We start from the raw sequence: 27,854 nt of genomic DNA, 5'->3' as shown, positions 1-27,854 counted from the left end.
TCTCTCTCTCTCTCTCTCTCTCTCTCTCTCTCTCTCACACACACACACACACACACACACACACTTTAGCTGCGCAAGGACTTCCCAACCTCTGTACCTAAGAGCAGGGCTGGGAATAACCAACGTAGATGTGTATCACGCAACCACATCCAGACACAAAACAAGCATAGACAAAAAGGGCATCGCGGTGGGGCTAGAGATACAGCTGAGCAGTGAAGAGCCCTGGCTGCTCTTCAGGAGGACCCAGGTTCAATTCTCTGCGCCCACATGGCAGCTCACGCTGTCTGTAACTCCAGTTCCAAGGGACCTGACACCCTCACACAGACATACATGCAGGCAAAACACCAATGCACATAAAAATGCATCTTTAAAAGAAAAAAGAGCATTATGGAAGCAGCCAGAGGGGTGAAAAAACATAAGAGGTATTCTGACACATACACACAATAGGCTGCAGGCACACACACACACACACACACACACACACACACTAGGCTATCGAGCAGCATCTCCCTCAAACACCCCCAGTGGAGAAGGCAGCAGAGCCACTTCTTTGCAAGGCTGGAAGATGGAGTGAAGAGCGCCACCCACTAAGAATCTCAGAGCCAGCCAAAGTACCTGTGGGAACTGAAGCTGGCAGAAAGGTAAAAATAACCCAGCTAAACAAAAACAGAGCATTTACAGTTAGAACTACCTGACCCTCTCCTTCCAGGATGCTCAAAGCAAATGAAGCTAGATAAGAATATTAAGTCCCATAAAGTAATTTTAAATATGCCAGAAGTAAGTATGTAGATAATTACAAAAGAACCGGATCACTGCCTTTTTCCTCTCCCGATAATAATAAAGAGATACTAAACGATACGTATATAGTTATATTGCTGAGCTAGAGTTATAATGCTCTGCGTGTGCTTGTACGTGTGTACATGCATAGCATGTGTGAGTGTACATGTTTGTATGCATGCAGAAGCACATGTCATTAGGTGTGTGTGCATGTGTGTGGGGGTGTGCATGTGGAGGTCAGAGGTCAACCCCAGGTGTCCTTTCTCAGGGACTGTTCCCCTTGGTTTCGAGACAAGGTCTCTCATTGACCTGGACTGTGCACGTTAGCTCCTTTAACTCTGAACAGCCTGTGGAGTGCCAGCATCTTCATCTCTTTGTATTGTACAACAAAGGGTTAATGGAGGGTTCAGAGAATGAATATGTGTAAATCTCTCGCAACAGTGCTTGGCACACATCCTGGTCCAATAAACATCAGCCGGTGGGAGGCAGAACTGCACACAACAGAGAGGATTGCAAGCCTACTGCTGGTGTTCCAAGGAAGGGTGAAACAGTGTGACCTGGCCGTCTCAGCCGGCGATGGCAGCCTGGATCTGATGGATGCCTGTTGTCACCAGAATTAGATCAAGTCTGCACATTTTCCTGTCTACATCTATTAAGTCGTGGGGTACAAAGATTGTTTTCCATTTCGCACTGGCTTTTCTCATGCCCTGTAGCCACAAGGGAAGCAGGTGCTAGATGCTGCTCTGCGAGTTGCTGGAGGTGTGAGCTGGCAAGTTCTCGGGGAACTGGCTTCTAATTGGCGACAATTAAGACCTCATGTCGCTGAATTATGGAGTTTGCAGTTGCTGCCACCATATTTAATTTAAAGAAGGGAGATAGTTGTGTGATGTCGTCTCCCCTGAAGGGGGTTGGGCTTTTCTGAAACAGCTGTAAGATTTAAAAAAAAAAAAATCCACTGCTTTTGCCTCAGAAGTCGGGTGGTGGCTCTTCTTGTGGGTCTGATTCGCAGAGGGCTGCTGGGTCTCTCATGCTAGCCAGACTCCCTGATGTGTCCTGTGGCTAAGCTGAGACTTAGTCCAAAAGGAAGGTCTGTGTCAATCCAAAGGGAGGTCTGCACCAATCCTTCAAGGATGGTGGTACTGGGAGCCATCCATCAAAACGGGAAACTCCAGGGTTCAATGTGTTCGTCTAAAGACTCACTGTGTGTCACTGAGGACAGGAGAGAGCATTAAATGTATGGTTCAAATGAAAGAGCCACACAGTTTTCACAGAGACAAAAATGGGTGCTGCCTTAGAAACAAAGCAAATAGCTTCATATAAATGACACCCAAGGTTGACCTCTGGCCTCAATACCTTGACATGTACACACACATACACACACACACACACATACACACACATGTAAACATTCATACATGCACACACACACACACACACACGCAAAAGAATCATTTGGCATTTCTTTTATGGAAATTAGTGGATACCACATTTCCTGGTTTTGTTTGTCTAAGGATATTCCTGTTTTACCTTCGGTGGTGGGGGAGACCTCCACTGGGTACAGAAGTCCACATTGATGAATACTTGGTTTAAGACATCAAGTGTTATCATGTTCAAGTCTGACTTTTGTCGTTTCGGTATCTGACATTTGTCTCAGCCCTGCATTGGACGATTCTGCTAACTTCCCATTGAGGGCAAGGCATCACATAGGAAAACCACAAATGCTCCTGATGGTTGGCTCTTGCATTCTTGACATCTGTAACAGAGGACCATCTGGTCATGGATGAGCTGGTTTAAAGATGGTTTTCGATCTTGGCAGAGGCAGATCCGCTCCTTCCCAGGTCTAAGTTAGACCTGGGCAAAACTGTGCAAAGTGCCCTGCCCATCTCAGCACATCTCCTTCGTCTTTACTCTTTGACCACAGAAATACTGGTTTTCTTGATTACTATGCAACATCTTCAGACTTGCTTTATTTTATTTTTATATTTAACCCAACTCTTCTAGTTATTTTCAGCAGGAGGATTTGCCTAACATATGCTAGTTATTCATAGCCGGAAATGTCTATTTTTAACAAGCTACTTAATCACGGCCAAAAATAACTTTTTAAATTTCCATTGATGCTGTCCCCCCTCAGCAGAATCAAACTGTTTTCATTACGGTAGCTCAGTCACGAGGATAATTGTCTGGTATTCCCTAATCATGTGTCCTCATCCTTAAAATAAATCCCTAGCTACTTGCAAGCGTTTCCCCTCTAGGCTATGCCAAGAGTCATGACATCTTCTCAAGACCTCCCTGTAGGGGCTGGAGAGATGGCTCGGTGGTTAAGAGCACCTGCCATTCTTGAAGAGGGCTCAGGCTCAGCTCCTAACACCCAGTGGCAGCTCACAACCAGCTGTGACTCCAGGGGACACAGCGCCCTCTTCTGGCCTGTGCAGATACAGCATATATGTGGTGCACATCTACACATACACATAAAAGAAAGATAAGTACATTTTAAAGTAATAATAAAAACAGCTTCCTATATCACAATAGGAGTTCTGAGACTACAGATGTGCAAGCACATCTGGCTTTATGTGGGCTCCTTACGTTCACATAAGGGCCTTACTGTGCTGATCAATTTTTTTTTTTTTTTTTTTGTCAACTTGACAGAAATCTTTCTGGATTAATGATTGATGTGGAAGAGCCTAGGCCATGGTGGATAGTAGCACTCCTGGGCACGTGATCCTGGGTGCTATAAGAAAGCAGACTGAGCAAGCCATGAGGAGCAAGCCAGTAAGCAGCGCCCCTCCGTGGCCTCTGCATCAGCTCCTGCCTCCAGGTCTCTGCCTTGAGTTCTGACCCCAACTTTCCCTCAGTGATGGAGTGAGTTCTGAGAGAGTTGTAAGTTGAAATAAACCCCCTTTCCCTCCAAGTTGCTACTGGTCATAGAATTTGCCATGGCAATAGAGAAAAAATTTAGTATGTGCACTAAGCCTGTCGTGTATTTTATTCATAGCACCAGCAGGTAACTTACAGTTTAGTTCCAACACTTTACTATTCTGTCGCTACATAGACAGTAGTTTTCTGTCTATTGTTATCATTTCTATTTGGCTGCTATTCTTTTTCTAAGATTTATTTATTTATTTTATGTATATGAATACACTATAGCTGTACAGATGTTTGTGAGCCACCATGTGGTTGCTGGGATTTGAACTCAGGACCTTTGGAAGAACAGTCGGTACTCTTAACCACTGAGCCATCTCTCCAGCCCCAGCTGCTATTCTTATATGGCTATTTTTGTATCGAACCACTTGTATCAGCCCTTGGATTTTCTTGTTTAAAACAGGTTTGGTTTTGAGATAGGGTTGAGACCCACTGTAGCCCAGGTAAGCCCGGAATTTACAGGGTAGCCTCAAATCCATGCCAATCCTCCTGCCCCATCTTCCCAAGTGCTAGGACTTTAGACATGAGCCACCATGCCTGGCTGGATTGTTCTTTAATACTGCTTTTTCCAGCTGATTGACCTGGGTAGCTGTGTGTGTCTATCACACGGGTGGTGATATCCTAGAAAGTATATTGATCAAAGTAGTTCTGATGGTACTTTTATAATTGCTAAGCCAGGAATACTGACCAAGCCATTGATCGTGTCTATCAGTTTTCTGTCACTCTTACAAATCCCAAAGTTGATCAAGCCTTTCTCTTTAGGAACAGTTATTTTGGCACACAGTTCTGCAGATTTTGGTTCATAATCGCTTGTCTTCATTACTCTGGGTCTGCGGTGTAGAAACATATCATGGTAGAGTGTGCAGCCCTTCTCAAAGAAAAGGAAAGAGGAGACCGGGGTCCCTTCAGGACCACCACCCCAATCACCTAAAGACCTCGCTAGGCTCCACCTCTTAAAAGCTCTGCCACTTCTTAAATGTTCTGCACCAGCCAGACAGAGGACTCCACATCTGGACGTTTGGATAATGTTTTAGCACCGACAGAAGACATGTTGCTTGTTATGTAGGAAGCCTAGAAGTTTCCCAGATCATCTGGGCAGTGTAGAATCCTTACTCTGACACATCCCATCAATGCACTGGGCACAGAGCCCAGAGGCCAAGTGCTGGGTGGAACTATCCAGAGGAGGACTTTTCACTCCAGGGACATGTGGAGGCCTCTAACAGTGAGGCCTCTGCTGTACCTTGGGTAGCAGGGCCTTTGGAAGCTTTCGGGGTAGGTCTGACGGTACTTTAAGACTTCAGAGACCCCACTTGTAAGAATTTATCCCGAAGAAATACTTGCAAACGTCCCCTTGATATTTAGAGATAAGTAAATTTATTCATTGATTTTTGTAATAAGGACAGATTTGAAAATAACCATTCTGCAGTAGGGAAATGGCTATCTCGCTTTGAGCACATGCAAATCAGAGAATATGCATTCCGAAGCTATTAAAATATGCAAAATGTTGGTTATGTTAAGTAAAACAACATCAAGCTACACTGTGTGTGCATGAGGTGTGTGTAATGTGGTCCTAATTTTTAATGTGTAGAAAATTTTAAGCTGCACGGAGAAATTCTGCAGAGGCAATAACACAGTGATGTGCATTAGTTAAACCTTTCTCAAAGTTGTGAAAAAAATGCCCAAAGGGAGAGCAGGTTTATTTTAACTCACAGTGTGGGGCACAGTCTGTGGTAGTAGTGAAGGTCCAGCAGTAAGACAAGTTCTGATGCCCTGCTCTCTTTCTCCTTTTCCTCTTATTGGGTCCAGAAGCCCAGCCCTTAGGACAGTAACGCCCACATTACTCCTCAGTTGAACCTCTCTGGAAACCCCCTCACAGACATGCAGAGAGGTCTGATCCCTAGATGACTCCAAATCCCATCAGGTCACAGTGAAGAACCATCACAAGGCTTCCTGCTGGACCTTCAGCAAAGTCATGGTCACTTGACCCCAGCTGGACGTCTACGGGCAGTGGGTATCAGCCCTGGATGCTTGCTCACAGTGCTTCTTCCTCTCTGTGAAAAACCACTGATCAACCATCTCTTGCCAAACCAAGGGTGGGAGGGGTTTTAATGAATATCAACCTCCACTCCACAAGGCTTAGGGACACTGTGTGATGGCGTCTGCCAGGGCTCTATATCCTCCGCTCGACAGCCCTGATTCCTGGCAGACAAGCTGGCCGTGTCTCAGTCAAAGAAAAAAGTGTGTTAAAATTCCGAAAGCACATTCCTTGGGTCCTTCTTTGTTGAAGGACAGCACATCCTTACCCAGCAATTCTCAACTCCTAACTAGGGCATCAGCAACGAGAGAGAGAGAGAGAGAGAGAGAGAGAGAGAGAGAGAGAGAGAGAGAGAGAGATTGGTAGAGCCCCCGGGGAGAACCAGCTACCTGGCAGGTCCTCAGGCAGAAACTGTTCCACCATTTGTGGAAGGTGGTATCTCCAACCAAGACGGAGGAAGTTTGGAGAGAGAGGCACAGGATGATGCTGAGGTCTCTAGGCTTCAGGAGACACGGTCCCTTCTGAGCCCTTCTGTCCCTCTATGTCAGCATTCCGTATACATTTGGATACCCTTCATCCGTGCCATCGGAGATGCTACTTTCCCACCATCCTATATCACTACACAGAGCGGCTTACCTCTCCGTAGGACAAAGACCTTAACATCCATTCAGTTGGCTGGTGTGGAAGTGAGAGAGGAGACAGGGCGGTGGGTACTTGTTAGGTAGCACGGGGTGGCTATTGGTGTGAAGCTCAGCCCAGTGTCAGTCACAGCATCTGTATGTACGAGCCTGTAAATGGATCCCAGGGAGGTGGGTTTGTTTTTTTTTCCTGTAGAGAAGTGTTTTCATCAGTCAGGACTCAGCTACCACTGGCATCTGGGGGTAGAAGGATAAGGTTGTTCCTAAGCATCCTACAGTATTTATGATTGGCCGTCCAACAAATAATTTCCCATCCCCCAAGGTCAGTAGGCTGAGAAGCCACACTCTACAGCATGGTGACCTCAGGTTGGTCATCACACAGGAATGCTAGTTTCTCTGATGCAGCTCTGGAGAAAACCCAGTATCTTTTCACGGCCTCCAAAGGCCCATAGCACCATTCCTGTGTAGTTTCTTTTCTTTTATTTTATTTCATTTTACTTTATTTATTTATTTATTTATTTATTTATTTATTTATTTATTTATTGGTTTTTCGAGACAGGGTATCTCTGTATAGCCTGGAACTCACTTTGTAGACCAGTCTGGCCTCGAACTCAGAAATCTGCCTGCCTCTGCCTCCCAAGTGCTGGGATTAAAGGTGTGTGCCACCACGCCCGGCTCTCCTGTGTACTTTCTTAATCAGAACAGTCACAAACATGTCTAGATTTAAGGGAAAGAAGCACGGATCCCACTTTTCAATGCAAATAATTAGCCAGGTGGTGGTGGTGCACACCTTTAAGCCCAGCACTCAGGAGACAGGCAGGTGGATCTCTGTGAGTGCAAAGAATAACAAATAATTTATGACCACTTTTTAAAGGATTTTATTTCTATTTTGTGTGTTTGGGTGTTTTGCTTGCATGTGTGTGCACCACATGTGTGCCTGATGCCTGTAGAGGCCAGAAGATAGTGGATCCCCTAAAACTGGAGTGACAGATTGTTGGGAGCCCCCATGTGAGTGCTAGGAACAGAGCCCAGGTCCTCTGCAAGAGCAGTAAGTATTTTTTTTTAATGCCGTGCCATCTCTCCAGCCCCTGTGGTCAGTTTTTAATTTCCCTGGAAAATAATGAGGACATCCTATTAGAAAGCAGGCCGGGGATCAGGACCCACCTGTCACCGTCTGGTTACTTTCTCCTGCTGGCTGCTGACCACAGTGGCGCTGAGTCAGTAGACCAGCTCAAAGGAGCGCTGTACCCAGCTCCAAAGCCCTGGCTACAGTCCCTACTCCCCAAACTTCACTGAAGCTCTACTGGGGTTCCTCTGATCAGCTGGGCATTGACCCTGGGTGTCTTCATTTGATTGGCTTTCTGCTATTCCCCAATTGAACCCCATCCATTTTTTTCCCCACAATCCTTTATACCTAATACCTCACCTACCCCCGAGTCCCTGTGCACTCTGTCCCAGAGTTCTCCATGACTGGCTTGGGCAGGGAAATGTACCATTAGTGATTTAATCTCCGCAAGACATTTCTCTCTAATTGCTAGTCATGGATGATAATTAGTGGCCGTTAATTCCTGTTCATTAACAAGCTAATACTTAGAGGTAATGGCACCGGTAATCATCGTAAACCGTGCAAAACCGCCATGCTCCAAAGGATGACACTGCATCATGATATCCTCAGCACAGGAGTGAGCCGGCACCCCTCATTTTTCTGACAGCAGTGGAACTGATGTCACTAATCTTTAATTTTATGTTCTGCTCTGGTTATAGAAATAACGTATGCTCTTTGAGAAGCTGCGTGGAGCACAGAAATATATAAAGAACATAAAACACACAGAACCTTATTACCTGAAGAATCTTCTGAGTCTATGAAATTTTCCTGATGGGAGAGGTAGAGAATTTTTATAGGTCTATCATATAAGAGATGTTTACCTTAGAATGTTCAACAATCAAAGACGATGCGTTTAGCAGAAGCTTGACCACGTGCAAATGGTCTGACTGTAGAGGGATGAAAGTCAGGAGACAGAAGCAGACATCAGAAGCACAAACTCGGGGCAAGTGAGATGGCGTGATGGGGAACACATTTATGGAACAAACCTGAGAAGCTGACTTTGAACTCCCATAAAAGATCTATCTGTCTATATATTGATACGTTGCACTTTTGTTCCTTGGAATTAGCAGGCTGGGTCATCTCAGTTCCCTCCACCTTCCAGAATTGGCAGACATGTGGGTTGAGGGAAATATTAGTCTCGTTGCTTACAGTGTGGGTTTTGGAACCAGAAGCCCTGAGGCAAGGTGATCCGGGGAAACCATACCAGAAGCACCCCATAGGGAGCCCCGAGCATTGCCACTCTAATCGTATGTAATACTCGATCATTTAGATTATTCTCTAAAGCCCCATAACTTAGGCGTCCCTCAATTCCTGACACCCTCCTGTCTGGGTTCTCCACTACCCCAACACCTCTTGGGCCTGTTCATTTCTCCAGTAGAAAACCATAGAGTCTAGGCACAGAATTTGGAATTAGACCTGGTTTCAATCCAGGGTCCCCTAGGGTATCCTGTCGGCTGCTTGATGCCTGTAAGCCTCAGTTTCCCCATCCAGGAAATGGAGTTAATGTCAATTACTTCCTCGTGGGGCTACTGTGAAGGTTTGGTGAGGGCTTGGCTCTGTAATTAACCATTAGTGAGGGCTTTATAAATAAGTATGATGCCACAATAAACACATAAAGACGTTTGCAATTGCTAAAGAGTGTTGCTTTTCGCCTGCTGTACAGTTGCCCCGTTCTCCAGAAAGGGAAGAGAGACTCTTGGGGTTTGCCTGAGGAGACTCCAGACTTTAGGGCCTGCTCCCGTAGAGTCCGCGGGCAAGGTCACCTTCCATCTCTTCTTTTATGCTTTGCTTTGCTGACTCTGATCCAATCTCCTCTCCACTTTCATCTTTCCACGTCTCTAAGACCCAAATCTTCCTCATCTCTGCCAAGCTTCACATTAAAATTGGCTGCTCAGCTTTGGCCGAGCAATAGCTGTCGTATTTCAGATGCCCTGATCTGTCTGCTCTGAGAAAAGCGGGGCTTTATTGCATTGTTACCGAATAATAATACCCTACACTAGGTCCAGCTTTGCCTTTTGCCAACTATGGTCCTGTCCACTGTGACTGTTAATCCCCCAGCCATTCTGTGGGGGGCGGGGAGGTAGAGCAGTAAGGGACAGGGAGGCATAACAGTGGGGGCGGGGAGGCAGAGCAGGTCTTACTATTCTTGAGGAGCAGCATGGACCCAAAGAGAGTTCCCCAGATCCCTCATTTTGTGGCCAAATAAGTCTGGGGAAATTTGGAGTAAACGAAACTAAAGTGGTTGTCATGCAATGTCCTCCAAACCAAGACACAGTGCCTCCTGATGCCTTTCTCCTAGGCTATTCCATAGACTTATTGCTCTAAACCTCACTGGGTTGCGCGGGGAATGTCTTGGCATTTCATCTTCCTCTTCCTTGTCAAAGCCAATGCAGGAAGGCTTGTAGGACCTTCCCGAGCCATGCTCTCCCACCCTGCAGATTTCACACTCCTCCGGAGTGCCAGCACATGGCCCACACTGGGGCTCTCCCCGATCTCCCACAGTCAGCTGCTAGGGTGTGGATGCTGCTGTGGGATCAAGACCTGAGGGACCCCTTCCAGGCAAAGAGCACTGGTGTCACCACATGACACTATGCAGTAAGCTCAACTTCACAGCCAAATCTGGATTCTGATGCTTTTCAGGTGTCTTGGCAGCCACCTCTGCTTAGATGTCAGCCAAGGCACAGCATCGTCCCTGGGTAGGGTCCTGTGCCTGGTGGACTCAAAGTCACCCACACCATGAGAACCTTGGGGCAAGGTTCAGCCCTTGCCCTTGTCACCCGAGGCTTACATGTTTTATAGAGGTGGCTCTGTCTGCCTTCTTCTGAGCTCAGGTCACACTCTAAGCTTTCTCCACATATCAGTAACTTTTTCCATTTCTGTAACGAAATGCATGGCAAAAGCAACTTAAGGGAGAGTGTGTTACCAGTTAAATCTTTCTGGAAACATCCTTACAGCATACCCAGAGGTATGTTTCCACAGTGGCTCAAAATCTAATCAGGGTGGGAGGGTGGATGGATGGATGGATGGATGGATGGATGGATGGATGGATGATGTGTAAGTGGGTGGATAGATGGATAGATGAATGTTCATGTATAGTAAGCAAAACTCAGGAGACAAGGGAATAGATACAGTAGCCTTAGGAGAAAGCTGTGAGTTCCTGAGGAGCAAAGGGAGGGTCACCCTTAAGTAGAGATGGTCTGGACACTAGTAGCCTAGCCACTCTTCTTCACCCACTGACCCAGAGCAGACTGACTTCAGCCACTGCTCCCTACCTCCTGCTCACTCTCTCTCTCTTCCCCACAGCCCATTCTGCACCCCTTGCTGCCCAGTCACCAGCCAGGAAGATGAGCGCCTGTGGGAGGAAGGCCCTGACCCTGCTGAGCAGCGTCTTTGCCGTCTGCGGCCTGGGGCTGCTGGGCATCGCCGTCAGTACGGACTACTGGCTCTACCTGGAAGAAGGCATAATCCTCCCACAGAACCAGAGCACGGAGGTCAAGATGTCCCTGCACTCGGGCCTCTGGCGGGTCTGCTTCCTCGCTGGTAAGGACCATCCCGATCTGGGGGATACCTGCCCCCAGGGGGTCTCTCCCTACTTAGAGACACCCAGGAGACACCCAGGAGGTGCTAGTAGACACTTCACCACAGACAATCTCCACTGCCTCTGGCCAGTGGTGCAAGCAGCTAGCAGACCACAGACCTAAACTCAGACCCTGAGTCACAATGCCGTCCTCCAGCAAGTTCTCTCAGGTCCCCGGGCTGGCTTTCTTCCTAAAAGGTCCATGCAAGGCTGACTTTCCCACACTCTGCCTCCCAGTGCTGAGTGACACCTCACAGATCTGAATCACCCATGCAGGCCTTTCACTAGCTCCTCAAGTTATTGATCACACATAATCTCCCCTATGGAACGTTGCAAGGCAGATTTATTATTGCCACTTTGCACACGGCGGCAGTGAAGATTCTGGCAGCTTAAATGCATCTAGACTTCTACTTCACTGACTTCCACAACAGCTTCCTGTTCCTCTGTCTGTGACGATGGCCGCCCAAAGAAGACACAAATTGTGTGTCCTTCCGTGTCTGTGGGAGGATGGAGATTTTGGACTTCCTTTCAGCTCACTGGGGATTCTCTGGAACCAAATGAGTTGCTGCACCAAGAGCCCTGTCCGCAAGATCTTTGTCACAGCCTGGTTCCACCCTCTACAAGAGTAGACCCCCATGCCCTACAAGACCTGTGAAAGCTGCTCTAGCCAGCACAGTCACAGTATGGTCTTCAAGTCACTTTTGCAGAATCCTGGAACCTGTGTGTGCATTGAGAACAGATGCATTTTCCCCCCAGCCTTTTCTCCCATCTTGGTGCTAGGGCTCTGAGGGACAGGCTAGAGTTGAATTGGGTATAGCAGAAAGGCCACCTCCAGCTCCAGCCTGGGTACCTTGTGTCATTTGGTAGAGCCTTCTTTAGGAACAGCATCCAACTCTGACCTCACCTCCCACTGCTCCAGATGCTGTGGCACCTGTCTCTGCTTAACCTGAAGCGGAGTCTCTAGGCCACCAGGATCTGTGGAAGGTTATTGTACAAAAATCTACACTTGTGCATCTGAGACAGCCATGCACCGCCATCAGTCAAAAGCAACCGGCGGCACCAGATGTCGGCTGGACATAGAGTCCACAGTGCTGACCTCTTCCCATGCTGCCACCCTTACACCAGAGAGAGTCGTCAAGACGTGTTCTCCACTTCTGCTGTGGGCCACCATCCAGGGATGGAAAATTACCTAGAGATTTTATCCAGTCCAAGTACAGAGACACAGGCCCAAAGAGTCTGGAAACATTTGGGGTGTACTAACTTCAAATCCATGCTGGAGTGGGGCCTAAGAATGGCAATAACTGTTTGTCTCCACAGGTGAGGAGCGAGGACACTGTTTCACCATAGAGTATGTGATGCCCATGAACTCCCAGATGACATCAGAATCCACGGTCAATGTTCTAAGTAAGTGTCTAGAACATTCTAACCTGCGCCACTGGTGGGACAGAGAAAGCCAGACCAAGGGAAGAGCCAGACGTCAAGAATCTTCTCGAGAGCTGGTGCCCTTGGCCTTAGCTGGTTATACTAGTGAGGTTCACTGGAGCTTGTCCTGCACGTTCGTTTTTCTGGGGTGAAGATAGGTTGCTGGAGCCCCTATGTCTCTGACCCCAGGAAGTGGAGGAGAACTCACCCCCAGACGGAAGCAGTCTCTCTGGACTGTGACAAGTCTGACTTTATGGCCTTGACCTCATCCGAGTGGCTTCTGAACTTGCAGCGTTACAATGCGATCCACACCCTTGGTCCGGTCGGAGAGTAGGTTCCAGGACCCTCCGGATGCAAACATTTGTGAACATATCTGTTACACAAAACAGTTCAGTACTTGATGTGCATATAACCAACACACTTGGTAACTGAAGAATGGCTAATATCTACTACAGTGTGTATAGCTAACCTCAGTGCCCAGTCCCTTCCCTCCTCAGAGATCCAGATTATGCCACATGACCCCAAACCCCAATCCTCTAATCTGTGAGGTTGCTCTTTCCTGCCTCTACCTGACTGAGCTGTTGGCATACAAAACCCGGGTGCTCTCAGGACCCCACATGACTAACGAAGATCCCCTAAGGGAAATTCTGAGGATTTAGGGTACCTAACAAAAACCTGAGACCAAGAGAGAATTCTTTATTATGCAGTAGAACCCCTCCCCCCAGTGATTATAAATAGAAAAAGAGGCCAGTGAAAGTCCCCTGTAACACGCAGAGCATGCCCGTACCCTTGGGAATGGTGGGTGTCCCTTGAAGATGAGGTAGGATGATGTGACCAAGCACCTCACAGCTCTCCTATAGATGGGTGGTGCAGATTCCTGGGAGCGGAGCTTATGTCTGAAGGGGAGACAACTCTCTGACTGTGTTGGCAGTTGAAGTCAGACCTTCCAGTCTTGCCTTGGGAACAAAAGCCCTGCCATCACCAGGAGACCCTTAGGCCACTCGATGGGTGCACTTTAGGCACCCATCGGTAGACATTGAAGGGACATACTTCTTGGAATGAGACAGATTAGGAAGGTCACTGTAGTCCAACAGGCTGCCCCTCTGCCCTCTGCATTAGAAATGATTCGCTCGGCGACGCCGTTCCCCCTGGTCAGCCTCTTCTTCATGTTCATCGGGTTCATCCTGAGCAACATCGGGCACATCCGTCCCCACCGGACCATACTGGCCTTTGTTTCGGGCATCTTCTTTATCCTCTCCGGTAAGTTATGCTGTTCTGTCTCCATGCACCCTGAGCAGTTCTGCTTCGGGAATTCCCACTCACAACTGTGAGCCAATACTGGACACAGACTGAGTTGAGCCAGGGACCTAGGCAGAACTGAGTCAAGACAGGAGACTTCTGATGTCCTTAGACACACCCATGTGACATTCCAGAAGAAAACACATGAGACTTCAGAGTTGGAGTGACCTGATGGGTTCACCCTGTGCAGAGCTGGGATGTCCTGGCTGTCTTCACAATACACACCAACACACTTCTTCTCTAGCTCCTGCTGATGAGCATTCATTCCTGTGAATGAAAGGACCAATATCCTTGGGTATGGCTGTGGAAAATAAAAGCATCCGCCTTTAGCATAAAGGTTCCTTCACCCCTAACCCTCAGCTACCTTCAGAGACCCCTTGCTTTCACGATCTAACCATACTCCGTTTTCTGAGCTCACTAGACCCCTTCAGCGTAGACATATCTTCATGGACTATCACCAGGCTGTACTTTAGTCATTCATTCATTCATTCATTCATTCATTCATTCTCTCACTCATTTACTCATTCATTCATTCATTCACTCACTCATTCATTCATTCAGTCATTCATTCAGTCAGTCAGTCAGTCATTTAGTCAGTCAGCTATGATGTCTATCAGGCCATGTTCTGTAGGCTGGCATCACTGACTATAGAAAGGTCAGTATCATGGGAGATATAAACATGTAGACTAGAAACAGGAACTCAGAGTGGTGGGGACAAGGAGAGGAGGCACCAGGAACTGCCAAAGAGACTGAGAATATAGCTAAAATTCAGAATAAGGTGTTTGCTGGTCAAGGAAAACTAGAGAAGTTGACCTAAAGAGTGAGTTAGGCAACCAACTTAGGTTGGAGGGAGGAAAGGGCCGAGAGAAAAGAAATAGCATTAAGTGGGGGAACTCCCATGGAGTCTCCAGGAGATGAGGAATCATGCTGAGAAGTGAGATTATAGAGGAGCCCAAACTGTCTTAAGATCTGGAACTTTATGAGAAGCCTTTAGAAGAATTTGGGCCAAGGAATGACATCATATTTGAATGCTAGAACACTTGCTATTAGGATCGGTGCGAGGAATGGAAGTGAGCCAAGGAACTGGGCAGATCCCCCAGCGACTGGAAGTACAGGAGATGGGCAATGGTGGCACAGGCTGGGTTGACGCTGCAGCAGAAAGTGGGAGGGTTCGTGTGTCATTCAGAAGGTACCCTCAGCAGAACCAGGCTCTCAAGGGAGGCATCAAGGATGGGAGCTGTTTGCTTGCTTGCACATTGAGTGGATGTTACACCCATGATTAGGAACCATACAGAGAAACAGCTTTGCACAAAGGTTATAAGATCAGCATGGAAAACAGTCTGATTCTACCATTGTGACATAAAGGAAGAGGTACCTAGACAACTGCCAGACATCACGGTCTGGGCCTCATCGAATCACCTAAATCACAAGACTTGAAAGCTGTCAGCGTAGGCGATGCAAGTATGAGTCATGGTGAGTTTACACATGGCAACTATGTGAGAAGGCAAAGGGATGTGGTGAAAAAAAATGGGAGCCTTCTCCCCAGTGACCTCACGGAGACCTGTGCCCTAAAAGATGATGGATTGGCTTTCAGGGTGTTGATATTCAGTGTCCTGAATTGGTTGACTAGAGAAGAGAGGTCTAAGAGTTGATTCTTAGGTAGAAGATGAGTAGGTGGTAGGAAAAGTATGGCTAGATACAATGGCTGGATGGATGGGTGTGTGGAAGGATGAATGTGTGGGTGGATAGATGGTATGTGGGTAGATAGATGGATGGGTGATGGATGGATGGATGGATGGATGGATGGATGGATGGATGGATGGATGGATGGATGGATGGATGGATTGCTGGGTTGATGGATGGATGGATGGATGGATGGATGGATGGATGGATGGATGGATGGATGGACGGATGGATAGGTTGGTTGGTAGATGATGGATGGGTGGGTGGGTGGGTGGGTGGAAAGATTGATGACAGATTAATGACAATAAAAGAAAAATGATTCTCTGGCATAGGCATCCTTACTGGCAACTGGCTTCCCAGTCCTTTTAGGACCTTTCTCCCATTTCCCTGTCAGCATAATCTTTTTGCCGGGTGAGAGTTGACCTGACTCCCAAGAACCATTCTTCCTTGCTCTTTCCTTATACACACACACACACACACACACACACACACACACACACTCATCTGCCCATCTAATTTTTGTTCTATACACCTGTTGTGCATTCTCTCCTCTACTCCTGTCAAGTCTTTCATCCTTCTAATAACACTCCAGTGTCATCAGCCCAACATGGTATAGTGGTATTCCACCTAGCCAGAGTGGGACAAACTCAAGGCCAAGCTACTTACTTCTCTTTGTGTGAACTTCACAGCAGCCAAGATGGTTAGAAATCAGGATGCCTGAGTTTCCAACCGTGTGTGAATCACAAGATCTTAAGTCTAGGATGGAGCTGATATACATGAAGTGGGCTTGTGATAATAACAGAGGGACATTTGGGGACAACAGTGACTCACACTTGAGTTAAGTACAGAGGAAGGTTTGAATCACACCTGTCTCCCTTTAACATCCATCCTTGGAGAGGCCCCGATTTTGTAAAATAATGTGAATGGAATGAAATATGAACAGCTCAATGTAAAGTGATTAATTATGCCTTGACTCAATTACACTCACTAATGGATGAAATGGTTGCCTGAAGCAGTCATGTGCACAATGGCAGTTGGAGTTTGGGGCCCCAGTGGCTTCCTGATTCACTGCTGGCCTGGGTCTGAATTAACTTCCCTTACATCTCCTGACTGAACATGTCTGAGAGGATTCACTGGGTAACCAGAGGGTTTGCATAGGATCCAGGCCACACTGGCAGAGTCCAGAGAGATATGTACCACCCCCTGCTGGAGACAGAGATTAGAAGGTCTGCTGAAGAGCCTTGTCTTAGTCCTTAGGTTAATAAAAATCCTCTTGGTAGATCAGGGTTCACATCCCAGGGTCATAGCAGTGCTTTAGAACAGTATAGTAGCAGGACCCCAGTTCAGGTCCAATAAACAAGGGCACCCAGGAGGGTGTGTGTGACAGAGGTAGGCGTATCAATCACTAGGCTTGTGTCTTGGCTCAGGAGAGTAGTTGGACCGGGAGATTCTACCTGCCCCTGTTCACTACCTAGAAGATGCTGGCATAGACAGAGTCATCAGGGGGCAAACTCTCGCTCATTTTTGAACTCCAAATTGAAGGCTTTGTTCTCAGTGGGTATTATATTGGCAAACTCTCTAAACCTCCAGGCTGAGAGTGCCCTGCCCTGCCCTTCCCTTCCCTCATCCAGGCCTCTCTCTTGTGGTGGGCCTGGTGCTGTACATCTCCAGCATCAATGACGAGATGCTCAACAGAACCAAGGATGCAGAGACCTATTTCAACTACAAGTATGGATGGTCATTTGCCTTTGCTGCCATCTCCTTCCTTTTAACAGAGGTAACCTGCCCCATACTGCCGTGTGCCAGATCGGTACTGCCCTACGGGGTGGGGGGAGGGACGAGCCCCACAGCACCCTGGACCATCTACCCCACTCTACCACTCTTCCCCAGAATGTACCTCTCCCTGACTTTCCGGGTCTCCTCCATCCTGGACGTCCCCAGGGGCCCCCTGTCCTCACATGCACTGGACAGGGTGGATGGCTGTGATGCAGGAAGACACAGCTGGAACGTTACAAGAAGAACCCCCTGAACCCCCTATCAATGAGCTCTCCTCTGCTTCTCTTTCACTGTAGAGTGCTGGGGTGATGTCTGTATACCTGTTCATGAAGAGGTACACTGCTGAGGACATGTATAGACCTCACCCAGGCTTCTACCGGCCACGTCTGAGCAACTGCTCCGACTATTCTGGGCAGTTTCTACATCCAGATGCCTGGATCCGGGGCCGCAGCCCCTCGGACATCTCCAGCGACGCCTCGCTACAGATGAACAGCAACTACCCAGCTTTGCTCAAGTGCCCGGACTATGACCAGATGTCATCATCTCCCTGCTGAGCCAGCCCTAGCCTCCTCCCTACCTGAACTTTGGATGGCTGGACAGCGTTTCCCTCCCCACCACACCCCACCTCCTGAGCCAAGGCCCAGGCTATTCCCTGCTTAGCCACTGTTACTTGACCACATCTTCTCCCTGCACCCAGAGTAGCTAGCATCCTTCGGTGGGCATCAAAGCCTAGAGTCAGAGGCATGCTGATTGGCTGAGAGTGTGGGTGAAGCCCCGCCTCTAGGGTGCCAATCATAGCAACGGGCCCGCAGCACTCCATGCTGTGCTGCGCCGGAAGATGCCTATGTTCTAGTTGAGTTTTGTTCCTGCACTTCCAGGTTAGCCAAGGCCAGGCTGGAGTTGCCAAGTTTCTGATACAGACAAAGGCAGACTTGAATGCTTGCCTACCAGCCTGGCTCTCCATCCATGGGCTGGACTGTGAGACCAAAAGGTGACTCTGCTCCCGTGGTCTGTCTGGCTCAGCAATCTCAAGCAGACTGTTCCTTTTATGTCATCGGCCTCTCTCCACAAAACACATCTGTGTAGCACTGCCCTCCCCGCCCCCAGGCCCTGGACCATTCCAGACTTTCATCCTTCCAGAACACAGCTGCCCTGGTCTGGGACTAAGGTAAGTATTCAGCAGTGCCAATGACGTCACAAAGGTGTTAATGGCGGAAGATGTCTTAATACACATGGCCCCTTGATAAGCTATTTCGTGGGGTCTTTTGATGCCTTAACCCAAAGTAGTGACTGATAATGAGAACTCAAGAATTTGACAGTTTTGTGTTCAGAGCGTCAAGCACTGTGTCCAACCTTGGGGGCATTGTCTCTGACTTTCAGGGACCCTATTTCCATCCAAGGCTCTAAGATCTAATCGTGTAGACAGGTTTCTGTACCACCTAAGAACACCATATCTGTGAGCTAGTGCGTTTGATGACACAGTGCATTTTGAGCCCAAACAAGCCAGATTCCAGATGATCCGGCTGCCCTGCCGATGGTGCCTGTGAACATCTGGACGTTGCCAACTTCATCCTAATAGGGGGAAACATCCACTTCCCAGTTTCATGGCATCTGTGGGCAAATCACATGCTTCCAGGGTGCCACACAATGTGACAACCGCTTCCCTGATGGGAACATGGAGCTGGGAGGCTGCAGGCACTTCGGAGAAGTCCACGAAACTCACATAGTCCCCCAGGTGTTGGCTCAGCTGGACCATTGTTCGTTTTGAGAACTGTGAGAGGCAAGCCAATGTGGCATTCTCTGCGCGGTGTATTTTTGCCGGGCCCACTCTTGCCTCATTCTCTTTAAGACGGCAAATGTACCCGAATATACAAAGCCACAGTGGGTGACTTCAGGCTCTGGCAAGTGGCACAGGAAACCACACAGCTGGCGCCTACAGGAGGACGATGACTCAGTCAGCATGGAAGAGGCCAGAAGTTCAAGATCAAGTTGTCAGAAGACTGATCTCCGAGGCACCCGCTCCTGGCTTACAGATGGCCGATTTTTTGCTGTGTGATCATGTGCTGCACCTGAGACCTGGGGCTTTTTTTTTTTTTTTTAATTTTATTTTGCATATCCAAATTACCTCTTAAAAGGACACACCAGGGGCTGGGAATATAACTCAGTAGAGTTCTGGTCTAGCATGCATGAAGCCCTGGATTTGACCCCCAACACTGTATAATCCAGGTGTGGCGGTACACATCCATCGGTAATCCTAACACTTGGAATGCAGAGGCAGAAGGATCTTCAAGGTCACTCTCAACTACATAGCTAGTTTGAGACTAACCTGGGCTACGTGAGACTAACCTGGACTACATGAGACTATGCCTCAAAAAATTTTAAAATCAGCTATGGATTAGAGTCCATTCCAATAAATTCAATGATCACTACTAATAACTATGAATATAATCATTTAAGTACCCATGTACAAATATATTCACATTCTGAGGTACCGGAGATTGGGATCTCAGAGTACAAATCTGGGGGAGGGCACGGCTCAGCCCCTAATATGCAGATTGCTTTGTAGATATTGCTCCATCCGTTTCACAGAGAGTGGAGGTGAAAGAGAAACTTATTTTTGCCTGTCAGTTCAGTCCCTGAGTCAATCCTTGGGTGACCCCTCCAGTTCCGAGTCGCTCAGCTGGGATGGCCTCCATGCATCCTCCCCACACCCATAGCCACACCTCCAGTGATCCAGTCCACATTGTTCTTGTGTGCCAATTTCTGTATCTGCCTGTGATCTGAGGGTGACTGGCAGCCCTGGCTTCCCGCTCCTTGGATGTCTCGCAATGGCCGCCGTTCACTTTTGCCACTGTTTGCCGGAGTCTGTTTGGAGACGGCTGAGAGGTATTTTCAAGATGGACAGGCATCTGGATGTGCTCGACTCCAACTTTTGTCAATGTTATTAACACCTGTCATGTACTTTACTCTCTCTAAAACACTTCTCTATCACTGTGCCAGGCTTGCTTGTGTACACCAGGAAAAAACAGACTCTACTGTCTAAGCTGACTGCTGACTGTGTTGTTAGAGCGTGCTCTCCCCAGGCTGAGGCTGAGCCGTCAAGTCCAAGGGCATCCCCACCCTGGAATGGATCATGTGCACTTACCGTAGTAATGGGTCTGGGTCCCTTTCTTCCCCATGAGGGGATGGGAGAATGTATCAACACATACCACTGTCATAATTTCTTTTCCATCTGTAAACTGATTTCAAAAAACTATTCATCATCTCTCCTTGGACAAAATATTTGTATCACGCACTCAAACGTATAAACTCTTGTCATCTCTTGGTGCTGCTTTCTGGAGTTGACTTTATCCTTGGGTTGGCGACAAGATGGTGGTATAAAGTGCCATATGGAATATCCAAAGCACCCATAGAGATACAGGGGTAACCCCTTCTTTTGTCTTCCCTAGAGACAAAGACAGCAAATGCTCTCAGTAGCAAGCCCCAGAGACCCACCTTATGTCCCACTGGCCAATTCTGGGTCACACACCCATTCCTGAAACACTTTCTGGCCATAGGAATCGGATGACTGTCCACTGATATATAAGAAATTATCTCCTCAAACTTAAGGTGATAGCAATCACGTCACAACTCTTTGAGCGGGTTGGCTGGGCCTTGGGAAGGTGTTTCTTTCTCAGGGTCTCCCAGGAAGTTGAACTTGAGCAGTGGCTTTTATTTCAAAGACTTCCTTGTTCACTTCCCTGGCCACTGGGGTCCACTGGCAGGCAGTAGCTGGAGTTGTTGCCTGGGATACCAGTGTACAGGATTTCCTCACAGCCCAACAGCTGGAAGCTAAGAGGGAGTATCCCAAGCTAAGAGGGAGTATCCCAGGAGACAGCAGGAGCTATACTGCTGGTTTTGAAGAAGCCTTGGAAGTGACCCAAAGTCATATTTACTATCATCATCAGACCACCTGGATTTAAGTGTAGATCCTACTACTTGAGAGTTGAGAAGACGGCCTTCCACTGTATCACGAGTTGGCACCCACTGTAGTGACCCCCTTGGAAACAGAACATATCACTTCATGACTTGCTTCGCCCATGTTATCCCAGCCCCAAGATCCAGATGCTATTCCAGGGTGTGGGCTGTATCTGTAACCAACTTCCAGACCATGTCAAGGCCATGACATACCCTAGGCTTCAAGGATGGGGTTCTAGATACCTGAATATTCTTAAGCTCTCCTGGAGAGCTCTGACCCCAGGATTTAGGACTTAGACCTAGGTCTGATGGAGTTTACCATCAGGGATGAAGATAAAGCCACCCTCTCATTCGTCCCTTTGGGGATTCCTGGCGTCTTACAGAATACAGGAAAAGATTAAAGAGTATAGGTGTGCCCCCAAGGAGGATAAAGGTGCTGGGATCACCCTTGCCCCCTCCCAGTCTTCGCCGGCCTCACTCAGGCAGGCTGTGCCTGTGGGCAAGGTGTCAAGCAAGCTTAAGTCCAGTCAGCACTTTGGCTCCAGAGCCATCCTTCATCATTAGGATGCAATAACAGCTTGCCCTTGAGGACCATGATGGCAAACACTAAGCAGTCCAGAGCCAAGATGCTCTTCTTCCTATAGTGAGGGCCAAGAATGGACAACCAGTCCTGAGGAGGGCCAACAGATCTTCAGAGGTGACCTTGTAGTCTCAGACTTCCAACTATAGAACTAGCCACCCTCCAGGGCTGGCTTTTGAATAATTCATTTTGCACTCATCTATTATTAATTAACCAGACTTGAGGGCTTTGGGGCCATAAAGAGACCATGTATCACCATGCTCAGAGTGAACACAACTTCAGTCGAATTTTATTTTAAAATCTCCTACACCGTTTCGGGTTCGGAACAAGAATGAGAATGATCTCCAGTCTATTGTTTCCAAAACTCAATCATGAGGGCTGGCAAGATGGGTTGGTGGTTGAGAGCAGTTGCTGCTCTTGCAGGGGACCTGGGTTTAGTTCCCAGCACCCATGTGGTGGCTCACACTGATCAATAATAACTCAAGTTCTGGATGATCCTGTGCCCTCTACTGGTCTCCATGGGCACTGCACACAAAGTGCACTTACAGACAGACAAAACACTCATACATATAAAATAAAATAAAGTAAAATAAAATAAATCTTTATTTTAAAAATCCCACACACGGCAAAATTCTAAAAAGCTCCTCAGACTAGGTTGTCTTCTATTAAGAAAACGGTAGAGACTAAATTAAGTCTGCCCACTGAGAGATTCCAGGCAAGTAGCATCTATGAAAACCTCCATGGCCTCGACGTCAAGGTTGGCTCTGAGGCTGAGCTTGTCATTCACCTGTGAACTCCTACACAAGCGCTTGTGAATGTCGACTAAGACGCTGTGATGTCAGCTTCCATTCCCACAGGAGAGAATCACCAGACAGTACCATCAGCCTGCACCTGAAGCCTTCATCAAAGGATGTAGTTCCTAGCGGATTTTTGTAAGCATGATCACATTTAGCCCTCTTCGTCCTATGTGTGGCAGGATCATGAGACCTAAAGAAGTTTCTTAACAGATTTAGAAACTTGGTGGCTGGGGAGACAGCTCAATCAAGTGCTTGTCAATCAAGTGTGAGGACCTGAGTCTGATTCCCAGAACCCACACAAAAAGCCAGGCATGCTGGTACATGTCTGTAATCCCAGTCCATGTAAGGATCCCTGAGCCTTGCTGGCTAGCCAAGCATTCTAGCTGACTTGGTGAGCCCTAGGTTCAGTCAAAGATCCTGTCTCAAAAAGAGTTTGAGTAAAGAAGACATGGCATGAAGACCTCTGATCGCTACAGATGAATATGCATACACACACACACACACACACACACACACACACACACGAGGGGGAGGGGGTCCGCACTCAGAATTGGCAAGCATTGCAATGCTCTGCAAGTTTTATTTTACTCCCAAGAGAGTTTGGTATCTGCAATTCGAAATGCCCAGCTTGGCAAACGTATTCTTTCCATAATCAGAGAGGGAGGGAAAGGTCTCACTAAGTAGGAAAGAATGGTGACACAAAGTTCCCAAGGAGCCTCCCAGTGCCTCGTCTGCCATCTCTGCTCGTGGTGTCAACCATACTGAAAAGGATGCGGTACAATTCTAGAGCTTCCAGGCTGAAGCCACTCAGAGGTGGAAGCTTACCCACTCTTGCCCACTGACAACTGGAGGAAGACTTGTGACCCCTGGTCAGGCTAGTGTGTCAGCAGATCCTCGGCTGGACAGATATTTCCATTCCCTCAAGAAAGCATTTTTGAAAGCTCCATAGAATGAAGAAAAGAAACAAACAAACAAACAAAGATAGTATGGTGATAATGAACTTGGCCCAGCCACTGTAAGATGTGAGAAATATCAACTTGGCTGGCCAAATCAAATTCAATCTGATGGATTTCTTACTTACATGGATGATGGGAAATTCCCAAGAGGTACCCAGGAGTCTTAAAAGGAGAGAAAAGAGCAGCAGCTATTGAGTAGCTGGATACCCAGTCATCAGAATGATGGTGTCAGGGACTTCACAGAGACAGGATGTCAATGTTGGTGGCCAGAGTCCACAGAAACAACCTCTCAGACCCTTTCGGACTGCCCCTCATTCGTTTCCTTCCTACAGTGACAACCCTATAGACCCGCTTCTTTCCTTGACCCATTCCAGGAATTCCTTCCTGCTTGATCCCTTGGAAGGATGCTTCACATTCTTGTTAATCAAGTCAGGTCTGGTTTGGGGCAGATCAGAACTGGAGAGGCTGAAACAGAAGGGTTGGAAATGTGAGACTAGCCTGGGCTACACAGCAAGTTCCAGGCCACCCTGGACTACATGATGAGATGCCATGTCAATAAACATGAATTTCAGTCATGAACTCTTTCCACAATTGGAAGGAAAAGGAGAGAGTTGACTTTTTTTAAATGTTATGCAGAATTTGTAGCAATTTACCCCATTTCTTTTCATAACCATTAAGTTAGTACTAAGACGTTATTTTGGTGGTTGCAACCGTTTGCTTGTGAACCCCTATAAGCAACTTCTGTCATGGAGTCCTTATCCTTCATCGCTTACTTACTGACTCCAACTGCCAGTGCAGAGTCGGAGCTAAGCATGCTCTCCAGAACACAGGACATGCCCATCAGTGGTCCACACGGGACCTGGCTCCCGGTGTTTCATTCATTCTTTCCAACCACTGACCATGAGCAACATGCAAATGCGTTTACTAGAACCTCTTGGGCTACATGCTCTTTAGGATTGCTACTGTGGTTTCTTTGCATGTAGATCTTCATTCCCCATAAGCGATGCTTCCATTGTTCATCACATGTACGCTCTTCATGCAGCAGTGCTTTGATAATGCTGTGTCTTTCTCTGTAACCCTACGGTGCCCTGTCAAATACTCCACAGTACATATCATTGCCTTATACCCAAGTCCTAGTGAAAATCCCAGTGACGGACACCAAGACGGTGAAACCCAGAGGCCAGGTGCTGATGTGACTCACCTCCAGGGCTGGCTGCCATCAGTACCATAATCAGTATTCTGCTGGGTTCACCTTGAGTCACAGCCTCTGTCTCTCCTTGCAGACCTGATGATCAATCATGCCTTTGAGTAAGACCAAGGAGGAAGATGAACACATGACCTTGCACATGCTTGATATAACCAGACACCTTCCTTGCCTTCAGATTGGAGGCTTGGGAGACAGGGCTGTTATTTTCTTTATTTACAGTTTGCTCTTAGGACCAAACTTTCTAATCCCATGAGCAGGGTTTGAGCATGCCCCTGCCTACCAACCTGACGCAAATGGCTAAGAGTTTCTCAACATCAGGAGCACTGATATTTTGGCCTGAAAATTTTCTGTATGTAAGGCAGATTGTTCAGCAATGTCTCAAGCCACCATGTGTAGCATATCCGTCCTCCACTGTGGCAGTCCAAACATTTAGATGTTGTCAGATGTCCAGGGGCGGTGTCCCCAGTTTAGAAGCACCCAGCCTTGCCTGACATTCTCTCTATGCCAGTCCAATAGGTTGCATCCTATAGCTGCCACAACCCCATAACAGAAGCATTGTTCTATGTATCTCATAGTGGAGGACACTGGGGGGTTAAGCAATGTGCCTTATCAAGAAGTAGTCATAACCCTCCATCCTTCAGAGAGCTGGTAGCTCACCATAGAAGACCTATGATGCCAATCCTGTGGCCCAAAGACAGGAAAGAAAGATAGTAGGGATGGGGTGGTAAGGGACAATATGAAATTGAGCATCCTTTAGCTGGTCTCCAGAGCCCAAGGACTGAAGGCTAGATTGGTGTGACACCAAAGCCTGAAGTATACAAGAAATCTATTGTTTTAAAAGCGATGTTTGCTATGAAATCTTCAAACTATGCTCAAAAATACGGGGGAGGGGGGGGCAATTGAGGTAGCTTGTTCAATCATGTGCCTGCCACACAAGCACGGGGACCTGAGTTCAGATTCCTGGCACTCAAGAAAGAAGCCGGGCACAGTGGTGTACCTCAATAACTTTAATGCTGGGTAGAGCAAGCCAGACACAGGAACATCCTCAGAGCTCTCTGGTCAGCCAGCCTCGCCAATCAGTGAGCACTGGGCTCAGCAAGAGACCCTGTCTCAAAATATATGGAAGAAGATACCCAATGTCAACCTCTGGCTTCCACATGTAGTCACACATGTACACACAAACCTGCACACACATACAAACAAAACTGTACACACATTTTCATACAAACCTGCACACACATGTACATACAAACCTGCACACACACGTGTACACACAAACCTGTACACACACATGTACATACACACAAACCTGCACACGTGCACACAAGCAAACACACATATGCTACACATACACAAAAGTTAACTGGTAACAAAGGCGGGTACAGTGATCGCTCCTGTCCCTCATCCAGCCTCAGTGAGGACCAACCATGTTCAACTCCAGATTGTTTAGAAGCAAATCTTTAAAATCAGGTCATTTCCCCTGCGACTAGTTCTTTGTGTATCTATAAGAAACGTGGGTTCCTTCCACCTCACAGTGCCCACAATACATGAAAAACAATGAAAAATATTTTGGGGACAGTGCTGGAGATGACACCACGGCTTTATGCGTGATGGTCATGTGACTTTATGTTTTAATGAAATTGTGTTATAATAATGTGGATAATTCACCAAATATCCACGATAATGTTTGACTTCCCCTGTGACTTAAAATATGCACTTGTGGCTGAATCTCCCATTACCATACCTGGCACTGCTTCTTGCATTTCTCCTTGTCACTGTGTTTGTCCTCTTTACCATCTGTATGTCTGTCTGTCTGTCTGTCTGTCTGTCTGTCTGTCTGTCTGCAGAATGACCCACAGCTTGAAGCTTTATGGCTAGGTCCTCACGCTGTTGGTGATCCGGATTTTCTGATCCTTCTATCTCCTGTGAACTAGCACATGAATCTAGACACTTTCTTAGACACAGATCCAAGTACTAATACTTTTTCATGGGCCCTGTGATACATTTATCTACAGTTAACATGCAGAGTCCAGTTTTATTCTGTAGTGATTTTTAAATGGTCATGTTCCAGTATCATTCTTCCTTTGTTTCTGAGGTGGGACACTACTGTCTGAGAAGCTCCTGTCTAAACTTGGGTTTCTCCATCTTGGTCCCCAAGCTGTTCTGTACCCACATGTGAACATACAAGGTCCCCAGTTAGAGAGGCATTTGAGCCGGGTCCAACAAAGTCTAGTAGTGACATTTTGCTGGCTCTCCTCAGAAGCCATTCTTCAACCTTGTCTTCATGAATATTCATGCTGTCCTTTCTGGCCCTGTGCTCCAGGGACATTAAACAACCACTTCCCAAGTTCTCCAAAAGTCTGCTTTGGAGGAATGACTGAAGAATAATCAATCAAGCCAAGAGAGAAGAGACACACCGTGAGGCTAGAAGGCCACTCAGAAGGAGGCTGGGACTGGGTCAGGTTCCTCCTGTCACAGGATGACATTGCCATGAGCTAGCCCCCTCCCTCACCCCCAGCCCTTCCTGGAGTCACAGCAGCTGTGAGTCACCAGCTTCCCTGCTCCAAACCCTACAGAGAAAATGCAAATGGAATCTGGTGACTGGGAACTCAAGCCACTTCTGTGTGGGAGAGATGTTATAATACCAGGCTGTCGCCAAATTAACATTGTTAAACAAACGCGCAAAAAATAGCAGCCGTAATTAGCCCCGTACAGTAGCTCAATCTGCAGCTTTCTGTGCATTTTTGCTCACCCCCTAAATACAGGGCTGTCGTCTTCCCTGTTCCTTGGACCTTCCTTCTTCCCGAAGCCAACTCCCAGAAACCCCCGTCTCCTTGGGAAACATGACGGGGGATGATAATACAATGCCTTCAACACCACTAAATGCATCGATTCAACCCACGTGCACATGGAGTCCAAGAGAAGCTGTTTGACTCAATCTCTCAACTCCAAGATACAGAGGCCTGGCTTTGACTGCCCTTTGCCCTTTGCCCTTTGTCCCTGATGCTCCACACACTCCTCTGGCCGGCATCCCTCAAGCCCCTCCCTCAAGAAAGCGCTCCGATCAATATACAGTCTGATATCTCTTCTCTGAACCGCTCAGGGACAGAAGTGTTTGGCATCTCA

The 27,854-nt window shown here is 47.5% G+C and overlaps 1 protein-coding gene across 2 annotated transcripts in view; it reads left to right on the top strand.

The window, feature by feature from the left end:
* The window catches only part of Cacng5 (calcium voltage-gated channel auxiliary subunit gamma 5), a 40,690-nt gene extending 21,030 nt beyond the window's left edge, over positions 1 to 19,660 (top strand). The window contains exons 1-6 of one of the 2 annotated variants that reach the window (XM_029546689.1): positions 3,563 to 3,636; positions 10,778 to 11,014; positions 12,369 to 12,455; positions 13,593 to 13,733; positions 17,087 to 17,232; positions 17,528 to 19,660. In XM_029546689.1, the coding sequence (XP_029402549.1) occupies positions 10,819 to 11,014; positions 12,369 to 12,455; positions 13,593 to 13,733; positions 17,087 to 17,232; positions 17,528 to 17,785 (828 nt within the window). In that variant the 5' untranslated portion in view covers positions 3,563 to 3,636; positions 10,778 to 10,818 and the 3' untranslated portion in view covers positions 17,786 to 19,660. Of the gene's footprint in view, positions 1 to 3,562; positions 3,637 to 10,777; positions 11,015 to 12,368; positions 12,456 to 13,592; positions 13,734 to 17,086; positions 17,233 to 17,527 lie in introns of those variants that run through there. The other variant, XM_021213215.1, reaches the window with a different exon arrangement.
* The last annotated feature ends 8,194 nt before the right edge of the window (positions 19,661 to 27,854 follow it).

The sequence above is a fragment of the Mus pahari genome, chromosome 14 (assembly GCF_900095145.1).
Source record: "Mus pahari chromosome 14, PAHARI_EIJ_v1.1, whole genome shotgun sequence".
NCBI classification, from domain to species: Eukaryota; Metazoa; Chordata; class Mammalia; order Rodentia; family Muridae; genus Mus; species Mus pahari.
Note: the sequence above shows the minus strand (reverse complement) of the source record. Positions and strands in the feature narration are given on the sequence as shown.